The following is a 17,202-nucleotide window of genomic DNA, read 5'->3' as shown; positions in this document are numbered from 1 at the left end:
TTCATCCCCCTTTCCAAGCCGTAGAGCCAGCGTTTGTCCGTAGACAGTTTCCGTGGTCACGTGGCCAGCGCGACTAGACACGGAATGCCGTTGCCTTCCCACTGAGGTGGTACCTATTTATCTACTCGCATTTACATGCTTTCGAACTGCTACGTTGGCAGGAGCTGGGACAAGCGACGGGAGCTCACTCTGTCGCTTCTAAATCTAGCCCCTCCCCTCTCACCTCATTTCTTTTTTCTGTCTTTTATATAATGTGTTGGGGAATGTTACATCTTGTATATTGCCTCAGGCAGCAAATAAAAAAACCATTGGAGTGATGCCAATGTATGTAAGGGAAAAAGTCTCATAGTGCAGTGGTTAAATGGCAGTCAAGACTCTTCTTATGATCTGAGTTTGATCCCAACAGGCTCAAGGTTGACTTAGCCTTCTATTCTTCCAAGGTTGGTAAACTGAGTGCCCAGCTCGCTAGGGTGGGGCAGTGTGTAGCTTGCATAATTAAATTGTAAAAAAAAATTGCCCAGAGAGTGCTTTAAGTGCTACGAGGAGGTATATAAATAGCACACTACTTTGCTTTGGAAAGATATGAACAGTTTTCGACCTTAGGTGGAGTCACAGCTGAAATTCAGTTTTCAGTCCTTGGATGATCCTGTGTAGAAACAGCTGTTCCAACATAGAACAAATCCTAGCTTCTGTTGTTGGGGACTGTGCCACAAAGTCTGATTTTCCTCTAGCTGCATTGAATCGGAATTCTGTACTTGAACTTCGGCCATGCGTGGTTCCTTTAGTAAGCCTCTGAACAAGGAGCTTTTTAATCTACTGTCCCACAAACATGTCCAGTACCTGAGCGTAAATAAGTTACTTCTTCTGGCTTTCTGCTCCATTCTTAACTGGAGGCTTCTGGGATATGTTGTCCAAAGATTCAGTTTTCTAAATAAGTTACCAGGGTTAAGTAGGACTCTGTCCATTACATCTCACTGGCCCCTAGATTAAAGTAGGCGAGAACAATTTCCAGAAGTTTGGCCACACTCACTTCCAGACTACTTCTGTTTTTGTTTAAAGCTGCCTTATGACAATTTAGGTGGTAAAATGTGATGACATTGTCTATGGAAACCATGAAGATCCCTTATGAGTGATTTTTAAAAACTAGTGGGTGGGCACATTCAACCTCTGAGCCATGCTTTGTATTTCGTTTAAACTGTGATTTGAGAACAAGCCAGGATAAAAAATCATTGTGTTATCTTGGCTTATTTGAACAAACAAAAGTTCAAACTAACCATTGTTTCTGCAAGTTCATGGAACATATATATATATATGGTCAGCTAAAGAATACTATTTAATTAAAATGCTGGCTAAACAGAAAGGTCTTTGCCTGGCGCCGAAAACCCAAAAGTGTTGGAACTAGGTGGATCTCTGTAGGGAGGGCATTCCAAAGTTGGGGGGGGGGCAACAGCCAAGAAGGCCCTATTTCGACATGCCAAGAGCTTTCTCATAGATGAATCTATGAGGTGTGTAGTGGCTTGGGGATTGGTTTGGATGTGAGAAAAGAAGATACAAAAATACCTGCTAACAATGAAGTGATTAACCTTGGACAAAGTTTGGTGCTTTTTAACCAGTCAAACAAAATAGTTAGGAGAGATTAAAAGGAAATTCAGAAATGTATGGCTTGCAGGGCCAGTCCTACTATTAGGCACTGTGGTACAACTGTCTTGAGTACAGCAGTGGCAGCCCATGGTGGTTTTTTCCTTCTCCCAGGTGCTTCTCCTTGTCCACACACACAGAAGTCCACTGGAGAACAGAGTTGTGTGGTCAACACAGTCTGTCTTAACTCCTTCTGTTATATGGGGGTGAGGGGATACCAGCTGGTCTTTCACCTCAGGCGGCAAAATACCCAAGGGAGGCCTTGGTTATTTTGTGAAAGGGAGGAATAAAACTGTAATAACATTTTTGAAATATTGATAAATATAAACGTATTTATTTGGAAGTAACTTTTGGCAATTTCAGAGGGACCAGCTTTCTGAGTAAGTGTGCTTTGGGTAGAAGCCAAAAGCATGCCAGTGGAAGGTTCTTTAATATATTTAATTGATCTTGTGATATTGACTTAGTCAACAGCTGAAACTTCTTTTCAATGAAGGTGATAGATGCCTTCGGTGATTAGACCACAAAGAAATCAATAAGTTGTCCAAATAATTCTTCTTCCAAATGTGGATTTTGTTAGTTATTCATTAGCAAATTAATTGCTTTTGTTGCTTTTCTTAATTTATACATAGCTGTGTCCGCAAAATGGCATCTTTATTTTCACACTTGAGTTTATTAGCAGTCTTTTGCTGACATTTTAAATCATAGTGGTCCAGAAATAGGGTTATGTTGTTATTTACAACCATGGATCCCTGGGTGGTTGTAAATAAGAACATGCCATACCCTGGAGAGGTACAGAACGTTTTAGTGTTGCCAACTCAACCAAGCTTGAGGCTGATGGGCTGCATTTTTCTCATCCCAATTTAGATAATATACATTTAGTCTGTAGTTACATGATTTAGAATGAAGCTTGGCTGTGGTGAGGTTAAATTTTTTTTGAGATTTTCCATTTCTTTTCTCTGTTCCTGAAAAGTACCTGAAAAGAGGGACTCTCAAAAATATCAGCTTCTGTGGGGATTTAAAATGCTGGCACCCTGCAGTTTTTTATATCATGGAAACATAGCCTTTGCACCCTTCCATGACACTCAGATTAACGTGTTACACTGCACAGCAGTTGCATGAAGAGTTGTTTTGCAGGGTCAGTTGACTGCTTTAAAGTCTAACCAGGTTTCATGGATAAGTGTACAATTCTCTAGTTTAAGGTGATTTTTCCATCTTTTCACCATTTTAATGAATGAATTCATCAGAATTACTGCTGTTAGCCCAGATCAAACAGGTGTGAAGTGAACAGCAATGAAATTGGAGTAATCTTCTGATTATCTGCTGCTTCTGTTCCTCATCATCATCTTAAAAATTTATATTAAGAGCTGCTTAAGAATACAGTTTATGTGTTTGATAATTTTCCATTAATTGTGAACATCTACATTTGACTAGGAAGGGTTGAAGGCAGTAGGAAAAGAGGAAGACCAAACATGAGATGGATTGACGCCCAGCCTTGGGTTGCCAGATGTTCTTGGAGCCTTCACCACTAGCTGTGCTGGCCAGTATTTCTGGGAGTTGTAGTTCAAGAACATCTGGGGAGCCAAAGTTGGGAACCATTACCCTAAAGGAAGCCACAGGCTTGAATTAGGAAGCACTGAGCATGGCTCTTGAAGATAGGACATTTTGGAGATTGCTCATTCATTGGGTCACCATAAATTGGAGATGACTAGATGGCACATAACAAACATTTGGCAGATAATGCTGCAAAAGTGAATAATGCACTGTATCCCTCCCCACCCCACTTACAGTCTGAGAGTAATTTAAAGTGCTTTTTTTTTTTTTTTTGGCTTTTACCAGTCATACATTAATGGTAATAGAAACCTGATACATGGCAGTCTAGTTACATAACTGGAAAAGACTCTTTTAGGCTGCAGTCCTTTAAACACCTAAGAGTAAGGGTGATCATACAGACGTTTAGCTCAGTTCTTGAAACACTTCAGGAATGAGCTGCTGCTCTCTTGAAAGCGGCAACTGAATGAGGTCTTTGCTAGAGTGAACCAGCCTTCTGTAAGAGCTTTCCTACCAGCACCTTGGGACTTTGACTTTTTTGGTACAGGTAGGATTGCACTGATTTAGATCCTTTTTAGCATGTGTGATTGCTGAAAATGGTCCAAAGCAAGCCCTCCTCTTTCAATTTGCCAGTATCATGAAGTGGCTTAGTGAGAGCCGCTTCATGATGTAAGTAAATTGAACACTTCTTCAGCTCCATGAATTTCCAAAGGCAATGTGAAAGAGTGTAAGTTTGGCTTAGAAGGGGCCAATAGAGCAGTATCAGTGACAGGAAGAGACAGGGAATTTTTGTTTTCTTTTTGCCACGGGATCTTTAAGAGAAAAGCAAACAAAAATCCCCCTCCTGTCTCCTCTACCTTCTGGTAGTGGGCTACTGGGGACCAAATAGGGTTGCTTCAGCTCCCTACATACACCATTTGGATGCAAAGATTGCACCACGTGGCATACTAGACCTCCTAGCCAGTCCCATTTCACCTGCTCCGACCCACTCCAGAATGGTTGTGTAGACAAGCTCTAGGTCACAATCAAGTATCATGGGGATTATTTTCTGAACTTACATGCAAGGAGGGGGCTAGATACTATCTGTACAAAAACTGTGAAGATATTCCAAGTCTGTAAAATGGATGTTATCCCCTATGAAATGCCTATACCCACAATCAGAATTAATCACTTTTTAATTTTTCCCCAGTGACCTGGAAAGTTTTGTGGAAGATCTGAAGAAAGAATCTATGATGACAAACCGAATAGTTACGTTGAAAGATGTTGAAGACGGAGCTTGTCTCCTACGGCAAGTTGGAGAAGCTGTTGCCACTCTCAAAGGTGCTTTACTTATTTTCTGTTTTGATTAATTGGATGGCCTTGTTGAAATGAGGACTCTTCTGCTCCCAACTTTAAAGAGACTCATATGGAAGTGAACTCTCCTGAGAGTCAGTAGAATCTAATCCCTATTCAGGCATTACCATGGCATGTTAAATCAAAAGGAAAGCAAAAGGAATTTTCAGCTTCTTCATTGCTTCTGCAGCCTTTGCTACAGGATGATAGTCTGAAGCAGGAAGAATTTGCTGTCAGGTTGGAATTTAGAAGTCCAACTTGCATGGAGAGTTTGTCATTGTCATGTCACACTATTGAGAATCATGTGCATTACACAAGGCGGTTGGGTTTAAATATGATGATGACTTAGAATCTTAACATATATCTTCAAGCTCCTTCTCTCCTGTTATCACATATTCTTCTTTTCTCCTCCTTTTTCCGGAGAATATCAAGTCCACATCTGCCTGTTTATGTATCTTCCTTGCTTTTTCCAAGGATGTTTGTGGCTTTTATCTTCACAGGTGAATTTCCAACATTACAGAATAAAATGCGATCAATTCTCCGCATTGAAGTGGAAGCTGTAAGATTTTTAAAGGAGGAACCTCATAAACTAGACATCTTACTGAAGAGAGTGCGGAACATGACCGATACCCTTACCGCCCTCCGAAGGTATTTATTTGTATTTGTTACATGGCATTTAGTTTATTTATTGTTAGGTTTTGGAAGCTTCCCTCCCTCCTTTCCTCCCTGGTGGTTTGCACACTGTTGTACCTTGTGAAATATATCATATGTTGCTACATTTCCTGTTGCAAGAACAGTGCAAATCATTACTTCATTCGCTTACAGTTTTTAAATAAATATCATTTAGTCATCGTATTTATGATCACATATGGAGGTCAAGATATGGAGACTTGGCTTTCATTTTTAAAGAAAGGCACTAGAGGGAGCACTTTTCTGAAAATGCAAGCAAGATGCTTTGAATTGCATTTGATAGCAGGGCTGCTTTCTCCTTGCAGGCATGTTACAGATGGTCTGCTGAAAGGTGTGGATCCCTCCCAGGCTGCTCAGTACAATGCCATGGAGAAAACCACAGCAGCAGAGGTTCTCAAAAGCCAAGAAGATATGGGAAATCGTCACACGTCTCCACAGCAGACGGTGGCTGAGCCCCCAGCAGAATCATCTATTAAGTCGGAAGTGATCCCCGTCTCCACTGTGACCGTCCACCACGTGCAGAGCTCCCCAGTGGTCATGCATCAGTCTCAGCATTCATCCTCACTGGTCAGCCAGCCTCCCAGTTCTCCTCCCACAAACAGTCTCCCAGCAGCTTTGTCTGGGCCCAGCCACCCAGCCCCTGCCGTGTCAGAGTCTGCGATAGTCACAGCGACAACCACCCAGCAAACACAGATGCCTCACTCGCCTCAGGTTTCTGTGAATGGCTCTACTATGCAAAGCCTTTTCATTGAAGAACTTCACAATGCCACGACAAGGAACAGAGCGCTGTCGATCGAGGTACATTTTGTGTGCATTTTTGGGCTGTGAAAGGGTTGTAGAGCCATTTAGGTACACATCAGTCCCAGAGCCTGAATTAAGTAGTGAGAAATAACTCAATACTTGTGGCTTAATTCCTTTTTCCAGTAAAGAAAGTATAATTAAATTACAGTTGAAGCTCAAGAAGGGGCAATGTCTCTTGTGCAGTGTCACTATAACTTTTAGTTATTTGTAAACTGGTCTCTCTAAATCAGTGGTTCCCAACCTTGAGTCCCCAGAGGCTCTTGGACTACAGCTTCCAGAAATCCTGGCCAGTATAGCTAGTGGTGAAGGCTTCTGGGCGTTTTAGTCCAAGAACACCTGGGGACCCAAGGTTGATATCCTCTGCTCTAAATGGAGTGATATTAGATGTGTCAGGTGCTGAGTCATATTGCTGTATTTTTGGGGTTCTTTGCTTTGTACTGTTAAATGAATGGATGTAATTCGTTACAGTAAAAGACCAGCACCAAATAAATAGTACAGTACCAAACAGAATATGTGATGTACATTCTGCCAACTACCACGTCCACAGAGTACATCTGTAATTCAACATGTGCAGGGCCAAACATTCCCTATTCTTGCATTGCTCCCTTCAGAGACTGGAAAATTAGAAAAAAAATTTAAGCAAAAATTATGAAAACCTGTAGCACAAATCAAACAGAATAAAGTTGTGTTTTTAAAAAAAGGATTTGTTCAACCTGCTTAATTTTTGCATGTGGAATTTAGATGGGCACCACATTTCAAAAAAGAACAGGGAAAATGCGGCCCTGCCTATATACACATAGGGAATGGGGAGAGTGGGTTTTTTTTTCTCCTGGGGAGGGCAAATCCACCCTATACCCATGGTGCACAGACATGGGCATCTCTCTGCATTGTGTGGAAACTGTTCTAGAGCACAGGTTCTTAAACTGGGATCCCCAAATGTTCTTGGACTGCAGTTCTCAGAAGCCATCAACACTTACTGTGCTGGCCAGGATTTCTGGGAGTTGCAATCCAAGAACATTTGGAGACTCAAAGTTAGAGAACTACTGTCCTAGAGAGTAGAACTTTGTTGATTTGATTTGATTTGATTTCTATACCACCCCATTAGTACAAAGCACTATTCTGGGAGGTTTACAACAGTAGATAAAATATACAATAAGAAGCAATAAGCATACAAGAGTTAACATTAGTAGAATAGGAACAAGAAGCACCAAAGATAATTCTCTGTATGACGGCAGGAAAAGGAGTGCAGAAGTAAACAGGTTGGTGCGGGAAGCCTCCTGAAAAGGGCTTTAAGTTGTCTCCTGAATGCTAGCAGGAAGGGCCAGGTGAAGCTCCACTGGGAGCTGTTTCCACAACATCAAAGCCACTATGAAGAAGGCCTGACTTCTTGTAGAGGACTTCCAGGCTTCTCTCAGGGTGTCTAGCTGGAGTAGCTTAGCCTGGGAAGATCTGGTAGGTTGGGCAGATGACATTGGGGAGAGGCATTCCGAAAGGTAGTGGGATCCCAAACCATGAAGAGTTTTGTGTGCACATCAAATCTCCTTCTTCTCAAAGAAGATTTTAAATGGAAAGGAAATAGCTCATAAACACGTGCCAAGAGGCAACTGAGCAAAGGTCAAATTTGACAGAGAGCTGGCAGAACTGAAAATATCCCTTCACAATTGATTTCTGTACAGCAAGGGAGGGGAAGGGTTTGCTCTCCAGACATTGCTGGACTGCCATCATCCCCGCTCCCATTGGTTACGTTGGCTGGGAGTGGTGGTTGCAGTTCAACAGCGCCTGGAGAGCACATTCTATTCGCCTCCCCAATGTACAGTTGTGTGAATGTGAGATTACATAAATCACCAAGCTGAAACAGAATCCCAAATGTTACTGTGGGTATGTTTCCCATTAGAAAGCAGAGAGGAAGTGGGAAGAGAAAAGGCAGAACCTGGATCATTACAATGGGAAAGAGTTTGAAAAACTCCTTGAAGAAGCACAAGCAAACATCATGAAATCCATCCCAAACCTCGAGATGCCTCCACAAACAGCTGCCTCACCAAAACCTGACGCAACAGAAAAATTAGAAGTCTCTGGTAAGATTTAGTAGAGCGTAGAAAGCTACTGATAGTGCACTTTCCATCTTCTTAACATGATAAATGATGTTAACTACCCATTTCTGAGCAATGCATCTTAGAAATGGGCTTTTTATTTAAGAGTAGTGGTGCCCTGCTAGACGATTATCCCGCAAAATGACGAATGCGCATGACGAGTTTTTGCGATCGCCATGGTGCTTTTCCTATGGGCGATTTTCGCTGGACAATGATTCGGTCCATGCTTCACAAGACAGTTTTTTTTCAGGACTGATGCTTCGCAAGACGACGATTTAAACAGCTGATCGGCAGCTTCACAAAATGGCTTCCCTATGGGTGATCTTCGCAAAACGGATGTTTTCGGGACCGATGCTTCGCAAGACAGTGGTTTAAACCACTGGTTCTTAACCTTGGTTACTCAGGAGTTTTGGACTGCAACTCCCAGAAGCCTTCACCACCTGCTGTGCTGACTGGGGTTTCTGGGAGTTGCAGTTCAAAAGCATCTGAGTAACAAAGGTTAAGAACCACTGGTTTAAACAACTGATCGGCGCTTTGCAAAATGGCTTCCCTATGGGCAATCTTTGCACAACGACGACTATTTTCCCCATTGAAATGCATTAAACGAATTTCAATCACTTCCAATGGGGAAACGCTTTTCGCAAGACGATGTTTTCGCTAAACAGCAATTTCAATGGAACGGATTAACATCGTCTTGCGGGGCACCACTGTATGTTAAACTCTGTATACAGACAGGTAGTCTCTCTTGTATAGCAGTATCTTACAGAGTAATACTGGGTACAGGATAGTCAGAATAGAACATGTTTATATCCTATATCCTATTCAAGGAACAAGGGAAGCTGCCTTATTAAAGACCCTTCATCCATTGTTTGCATTGACAGGTTGCGGCTCTCCAGAGTTTGGGGTGGGATCCTCCCCTAGCATCTCTAGATATCAAATATCTTACATCTCCTGGACCTTCTGCAGGTCTGCAAGTGCTCTACCACTGAGTTATAGCTCCTCAATCATCAATGTATGCCTTTGTGCACCAGCTTAATTTACCCTTAGGCACTTATTTAACTTTCTCTTCCTGAAATACACAGAACCCAGAATTGCTTAACATCTGAGCAATAGATTGTATGCTGAAAACTGCATTACTGATGACAAGGTCACTTCCTTGATTTTCAGAAGAGGCTGTCAACATAGAACAGGAGATGGAAAAACCAGTGAAGTCCCCACCTCCTCCACCTCCACGCCGCAGCTATCTGGTAGGACCTGGACTAAGCACAAGACTGGGTGAAATCAGCTACATCACCAGGAAGGAGACTACTGTGGCTAAGGTTTGGCAGTAGAGCCTGTTTAACACAATTAGATATCTAGAACAAGACATCTGTTATGGGGCTGGGTGATTGGGAACAGAGTTTTTCCTATTCTAAATGTTATCTTGAAATACATAATGTGGGAAGGGGATGGGAGTTACATGTCCTGGGCAGGCAGCCAAGGAGATCACCCAGGAAACACACCTTGTAAAAGGCCCGTGTTTGTTCTTTATACTTACACACTGATTTTATCTACTGAGTTCAAAGTAGCATGCATTGCTCTTCCCCCTACTTTATTCCCTTTAATATTGTCACAACCGTCCTGTGAGATAAATCAGATATCAGTAGGTAGTGATTGACCTAAAGTGAATTTTGGATCAGTGGGAATTTGAACCTGGATCCTCCCAGGTCCTAATGAAACACTCTAACCACTACACTGCTGTTTGGTTTTTTGGTTTGCTTTTTTAAAAAATTAAGGATTCTCCTTCCTGTATTCTCATTTATGGTAAAATGGAATGTACTATATATCACAAGTTGTTCTCATGCTACATAAGTCTTAAGAAATTAAAATCTAATTAGTAAGGACTCAGATATCTTACACAGATAGAAGTAATCAGAAAGTGCAGTTCCACAGAAATCTCTTACGTTTGCTGTTTCTTTCAAAGCCAGCCCCCTTCCCCCAAGTTGAAGTAACATGAAAATGTTACTTCATGTGTCTTTTGTACAGACTGGCTCAGTTTTTACCATGTAAAATAACCTAAGCATTATGATAATAAAAGTCTGATTTACCTTGGAGAATGTCATAAGAGCACACCTTCCCCAATTAAACAAAAGCTGGAGATCTACAGGGTAGAATATTGTGTCTCTTTTCTACAGTGTTATTGTTGTTATGTGCCATCAAGTTGCTCCTGATTTATGTTAACACCATGAACAAGCGATCACTAAAGTGTCCTGTCCTTAATAACATTGCTCAGCTCTTGCAAACTCAAACCTATGGCTTCCTTAAAGGAGTCAATCCAACTCATATTTCGTCTTCCTCTTTTCCCGCTCTCTTCAACCTTTCCTAACATTATTGCCTTTTCCCAGCATGATTTGCCGTTATTGCTCATGAGGATACCAAAGACCCACTTGTTCATCTTTCTGGCAGTCTAGGGCAGTGGTTCTTAACCTTTGTTACTCGGATGCTTTTGAACTGCAACTCCCAGAAACCCCAGCCAGCACAGTTGGTGGTGAAGGCTTCTGGGAGTTGCAGTCCAAAACTCCTGAGTAACCCAAGGTTAAGAACCAGTGGTCTAGGGTATCCTCAAAGCTCCCTCTAGCCCAACATTTCAAACAAATCATATTTTTTCCTGCCAGCTTTCTTTACTGTCCAGGTTTCACACCCATACATGGTGATCAAAAATAGAAGAATGTGGATAATCTTTGTTTTACTCTCCAGTGACACATCCTTATACTTGATTATCTTTTCTAGTTCCTTCATTACTGCCCTTCCAGTCTTAGTTTTCTTCTAATTACTGTATTTTTACGTGTATAAGACTATACTTTTGTCTAAAATCTTTAGACTAAAAATTGAGGGTTGTCTTATACACGGAAGTAAGCTGAGGAGACAACAAAAACAAGTGGAGGGGAAAGCAGGGATCAAAGTGATCCTGCAGCACTTTGATCCCTTTCCCCCTACACTTGCTATGCCCCACTTATTTTTTTTTAAATTTTGGATTAGAAAAGTGGGGAGGGGGGTCTTATACATGGGGGCATCTTATACACAAAAAATATGGTACTTGACAGCAGTCTGTATTTGGATTAATGTATGTAGCTACCACCAGTTTTCCTGTTTATTGGTTCCTTGTTGTTTGTGGCCTATTTTAGGAAAGTAATGAGGATGCTAGTCAACAATCTCAGTCCAAAGTACCAAAAGAAGATCGGGGTTCACCCCAGTCTCTAGTTACAGGCACAGTTCCATCTGCAAAGGATGAAGAAGAAGAAGAAGAAGAAGAAGAAGATAGAATAATGGCAGAACTACAGGTATGTCTTTGAGCGTATGAATAGGTATGTAGAAAGTAATCTATTTCTTCCCTTGTACCTAGAGCAAAAAAAGTAGGGTGTAGATTATAACAGAACAGTTTCTTTGGTCATTGTTTTGCTTTTATTTTGTAATGAGTGTTCTAAGCTACAAAATTAAGCTTTTCTCTCTTCCCATATTTTGCCAAATTTTGTGAAGGTGTGAGGAAACATCAGTATAAAGCTGATATGAAATACATATGAGTTATATATATTTCTTGCTGAGGAAGTACAAATATATTTACAAATTAATATCATGTCACATAACTATCCACAGAAAATATGTAAATAAGCAAACCTACATAAAATTAACTTAACATCATCATACTGTACATGGTTATTGAATCTATATAATTATATTGTACTTTCATATTCAGACTGGATGGTGTAGACTCACTAAATAGAACTAGTGAAGACCCTGAAGGGATAGAGTAAAGAAAGAATCTCTGGATCAAATTAGATGGGAGACCAGCTTTGCAATTAGAAACTGAGAGCTCATTTTCCCTCCTGTAATGCATTTCCTTTAACACTCTGGACTAAGCAATGAGGCTTCCAAATGAAGCCTGTATTTATCTCTTGCTGTCCAATCACAAAACAAAAGAAAGTTAATTTTCTAAAGAGGCGAGGAAAGTTCAGGGAAACATATTTTTTCTTCTAAGGAAGTTCTGCTTCTAATGATGTATTAACTATATCACCCAATCTAACCCTGATTCCAGCAGCCCATGGAGTAATTGGTTTGTGCTTGAAAAGAGTCTTCTCATAACATGCCCTATTTTAATTCTCTAGGCTTTCCAGAAGTGCTCTTACATGGATATAAACTCAAACAGTCATGTTGAACAGTCCAGAAATGACACACACACAAAAGATGCAGGGCCTGTGGCCTTAACACAACCCAAGGAGAAGAAGGTAACCGTGGCATTTTGAACTTTGCCACACACATGTGTTCTCACCTTCTTCCCTGGCTTCCACACTAACCCTGTGTCTTGTATATGTTTAACCTCTTGTGTGACACAATGGCAGTTTTCATTACCTAGAGTTACTATTCATCTTGACCATGAAGTTCTCTAAAGAATTGTAACCAATAGAAAGACAAAAATAATACAATGGAATGAGATAAATCTGCAAATAACTCAAAAAAAAAAGGCTGTGGGCTGATCCCTGCTGTTCCTCACTCACTGATACATCAGACACTTCATATTCTTATGAAGTGTCTGATGTGTTCTGAGGGTTTTGAGGGATGCTGTTTATCTTAGGAACATAGAAAGCTGTCTTATGCTGAGTAAGACCATTGGTTGGTCTAGTCCAATCTTGGCAGCTCTGATGGGTGGCATCTTTCCAGGCAGAATTCTTTTCAAGCCCAACCTGTAAGTTCCCAATATTCTCTGTTGGCCTAACCCTGTTTACCTTCCAAAATAGGGTAAAAACAGATGTTCACAGCACCATGTCTGAGCCTGGTAATCTGGATTCCTGGTAATCTACGCTTTTAAACATCTAAATCAGGGGTCTCAAACATGCGCCCCCCCAGATGATAGTTTGTGGCCCTCGCCTTGTCTGCCCCCCCAAAGCGCCCACACATCCTCTGCTGTCAAGAGTAAAAAAAAAAAGCCTTGCCGCGCTCGCCGTCTGTCTCCCAAGACAGCACCTCTTGCACCCTCCATCCAGAACTGCAGCCTGCCAGCCACCCTGCCTGTCTGTCGGCTAAGGAAACTCCTGGGTGGCTTCCTCGGGCTCTTGCTCCGCTTGGCGGAAAATCTGATGCGGCCCAGCCTCACCCAGACTCTGTCTCTAGCAGCCCCCAGGTAAATTGAGTTTAAAACCCCTGATCTAAGTGAATAGCAACAGAATATATTGATTAAAACTCCTTTGTCCCAAGAAATACAAGAGGTTAGACATTCAAGTTTTACATTAGCTTTCAACTGGATGGGGCTTGAAGCTTTTGAAGTTCCAAGCAAAATATCGTTAAAAAACACACAATCTATTGTCATTCAGAGGTTCTGGATAATATTCATCTATCCTCTTGGGACACTATTACTACATGCTTACTAATTCCAAGACAGATAGGAGCAATGATAAGGTTGCATCTGAAGAAAGCTCAGCTCAGGGTTAGAGGAGATTCAGAAGGTCATCAGGTTCAACTTTCTATCCCAAAGGGTACACCATGAGTTATCTCAAGACGTTACTCAGGAACATGCTCCAGATGTGACATGCAGTATTCAAAGTCCATAACATTGCCAAAGTCATATCTGATAATAGCATTTTGTAGCTTCCACAGCCTTAATGCCAGAATATTGCTTGCAATCTATGAAACTCACAATATACAGTATATACATATACATCACTACAGGTCCCATTTACACAGGTAGCATAGTGTAGCCAGTGCTCTGGCTGGCAACACAATGATCATGCCATGTCTGCTTATGTCTCTCTCCCCCCCCCACCTTGGTTTGGCCTGCATGACACTTGATTCCTGTCTCTCTTTGATCTGCCAAAGGTTCTTGTTTTTGTTAAGTACTACTAACAGATTACCACTGACTGGGAGTTGCAGGATTAAATGGCTTCTAGTATGCTGATAGTATCCTTTCAGCCTTGTATTGTGATCAGTCTCTGTTTTTAAATCAAGTCATCTGCATTGAAAAATAAGTCATCCTTTTGTACCTGTGGTGGTTTAGCAGGGCAGAACCGTAGTTCTGGTTTTAGAGACTAAAATGTATTGCAGTCAGAATCCCAAAACTTGGACTTCATGATAGACAACAAATATTATATGGTCAAACACTCCTTTAATTTTTACCCAAATGATATTACTACTTTTTTGTTGCTGTTGTATTACAACAGATCAGATTATAGTATGCATTTTAAACTTGATTTGCCTGAGTGTACTGTTGTTTTTCTTAGACTTGCTCTTCACACACACACACACACACACACACACACACACACACACACACACACACACACACACACACACACACACACACACACACACACACACACACACACACACACACACACACACACACACAAGTAGTCCTTCCTGGAATCCGTGACTTTAAAGTTGTGTTTGCAAAGCACTGGTCATAAATGGACCCCCATACTGAGTACTAAGAATTCTCTGTGGTGCTGCAAGTAGAAACTGGAGCTTGGAAATGCAGGGAGAATTGAATGAGCCCAAATGAGCATCCATTATACGACTTGCAGTAGAGTGTCAGAACAGATGGTGTCTGTCAGGAGGTTAATTCATCCTTAGCAGAAAGGCTGATGCTGGTGAGTTGCGCTTTATTATGGGAAGAACCGGCTAATTCTCATTGGTTACTGTCCTTTTAAATTAACTCTGTGTCAGCTTGTTAATGGATGGACAGCACTATTTTTAGCTGTTGATTTTTCTTAGCTTTTCCTAAAGAAAAGAAAACGCTCAGAACTCAATTGCATTCTTTTACTACACATGCAGCACCTCAAAGACCAATTTTAAGAATTTAAAATCAAGAATTTCAATTTTAAAAAATAATAATTAAGAGGTTACGTATGCTCCATCTGATATAAGCAGAACCTGAGTAATCTAATTGAGGCTCAAGGGAGTATTTGAGTCTCAATGTAATGTGGTGGCTGTATCAGAGGAACATGTTTTTGCAAGCCCAGCTTGGGAAACTGGGAACTTATTTGATAGGAGGCAACATCCTAGTCCATATGGCAGGGAAGTTTTATGTTCCTAGTGATTTATTTCAGACCAAAGATTGTCACAACTTCCTAAATTAAAACTTTCTGTTTCATATAGAACTATACAAAAGGGCTATCTAATCCAGATCAAGAGGAAACAAATGTTTTACTCATGGTAGCCAATATATCACACAATAAACTCCAGAAAGCTTATGGTTCATCCCCACATTGGCCAAGGACTACAAGTATCTAATATTTTTGTTATCTGCATAAGTTTTTGTGTAGCAATGTATAAAACGCCAATCTACCAGAAATTGGAATTAACCCTTGGAGAAGTACAGAAATCGCTGGAGATCATGGAGATGGCTCTGCGTTGATGTAGAGAGGGGTACATTCACATTAACTGTGCCTCATCTGACACTATGCCAGTTAATTGGGGGGAAATAGTCCCAGCTTTTAAGCCGATAACTAAGTAATGCAACTCTTCCCCCTAGGTGTATGGGGAGGCAACAAAAGATAGTGACGATCACAAGGACAAGACTGAAGGGAGAATGGAAGAGATGGTCTCGGATGCTTCCAGCATTGCTGAAAACTCTACCTCCAACAAACATTTGTTTATGGAGAATAAGGATTATGCCCCCCTAAATTCTCTTAAGTCAAACTCAGACCTCTCCTGTGTGTCAGAAAATGAAAGAAGAAATGGATCTGAGGAAGCACACTATCCAACAGTCGAAACTGGAAGACAAAAGCTAAAGTATGGTGTAGAGAGAGAGACTGGTTATAATGCATCACAGAGTGAGCTCTATGGAAGTGATGGCTCAGCTTTTGTCAAACAAATGGACTCAGATACTGAGGAAATTTCATTAGCTTCTACATTACTACATGAGCAAGAAGTGCCTGCTAATGGCCAGAGTCAAGTTGTGCTCAGACACAAGGTATCCAAGAACATTACCTTAAATAATATTGATGAGGTAGAGTCACCAACAAGCTCTCCAGGTGAAGAAAATCTACAGTCAGAGAATGTTGCTTTCATGATTACCAAAACAGCGGTCCAGTTTCTGTCAAGTGGAGAGGTCCATGATATAGTAAACAGAAAGGGTGAGGATGTGCAGACTGTTAACATCGATTCCAATCAGGAACCAATAAATCAGCAAGGCATGTCAGACAATCCTGAAACTGAGGAACCAGTTGTTTGCTTGGACAAAAAACCAGTCATCATTATTTTTGACGAGCCAATGGATATCAGATCAGCTTATAAAAGACTTTCAACAATATTTGAAGAATGTGATGAGGAACTAGAAAAAATGATGACAGAAGAGAAGATAGAGGAGGAGGAGGAGGAGGAGGAGGAGAATGATGAATTAGACATGGCTGATGCTCACATTGCAAAACTGACCCAAACAGATAGGAGGAAGTATACAGCTGAATACACAGGAAGACACAGATTTGAGGATCAGATTGGAGCCCATTCTTCACCTGATTCAGCAACTGGCATCACTGAAGGGCAGGAAATGGACAAAATGGATCTTGGGAAACCTAGTTACCTGGATGGGCCACATCCAGAGCCAAAGCTGGATGCACATGAGGTGAAGAAAAAATTCAAATTTAAATTTCCTAAAAAGCAATTGGCCGCTCTTACACAGGCCATACGCACAGGAACAAAAACTGGGAAGAAGACTTTGCAGGTGGTGGTGTATGAAGAGGAAGAGGAAGATGGTACTTTAAAACAGCACAAAGAAGCTAAACGATTTGAGATCCCTAGTTCTCAACCTGAGGACCTTTCTGGTAAACAAGAACCAAATGTACAGACATCTAGGACTGATGAAATTAGAAAGAATACTTACAAGACTCTGGACAGTTTGGAACAGACTATTAAGCAGCTGGAAAACACCATTAGCGAGATGAGTCCAAAATCAATTCCTGGAGTCACAGGCAGATTGGAGGGAGCTTCTGGCTCAGGCAGCTTTTTCTCACCAAAAGAATCCATTGTGCTGGAACAGAGTAATGCTGATGTTGAATCCCCATCATCAATGCCATCAACCTCCCACAAGGTACTTTAGTATGAGAAATTGCAACTCCAGCTGCTTTCCAGAAAT

The 17,202-nt window shown here is 41.2% G+C and overlaps 1 protein-coding gene across 17 annotated transcripts in view; it reads left to right on the top strand.

The window, feature by feature from the left end:
* KIAA1217 (KIAA1217 ortholog) overlaps nucleotides 1-17,202 on the top strand; it is a 412,653-nt gene that overhangs the window by 392,500 nt on the left and 2,951 nt on the right. For 15 of the 17 annotated variants that reach the window (XM_020801609.3, XM_020801618.3, XM_020801628.3 and 12 more), the window contains 8 exons: nucleotides 4,376-4,506; nucleotides 5,019-5,166; nucleotides 5,514-6,006; nucleotides 7,904-8,084; nucleotides 9,267-9,418; nucleotides 11,264-11,419; nucleotides 12,242-12,361; nucleotides 15,601-17,157. In XM_020801609.3, the coding sequence (XP_020657268.3) occupies nucleotides 4,376-4,506; nucleotides 5,019-5,166; nucleotides 5,514-6,006; nucleotides 7,904-8,084; nucleotides 9,267-9,418; nucleotides 11,264-11,419; nucleotides 12,242-12,361; nucleotides 15,601-17,157 (2,938 nt within the window). The remainder of the gene's footprint in view (nucleotides 1-4,375; nucleotides 4,507-5,018; nucleotides 5,167-5,513; nucleotides 6,007-7,903; nucleotides 8,085-9,266; nucleotides 9,419-11,263; nucleotides 11,420-12,241; nucleotides 12,362-15,600; nucleotides 17,158-17,202) is intronic. The other 2 variants (XM_020801675.3, XM_073003054.2) reach the window with 2 other exon arrangements.

The sequence above is a fragment of the Pogona vitticeps genome, chromosome 6 (assembly GCF_051106095.1).
Source record: "Pogona vitticeps strain Pit_001003342236 chromosome 6, PviZW2.1, whole genome shotgun sequence".
Lineage (NCBI taxonomy): Eukaryota > Metazoa > Chordata > Lepidosauria > Squamata > Agamidae > Pogona > Pogona vitticeps.
The sequence above is the reverse complement of the archived record's forward strand: the minus strand, read 5'-3'. Positions and strand labels throughout refer to the sequence as shown.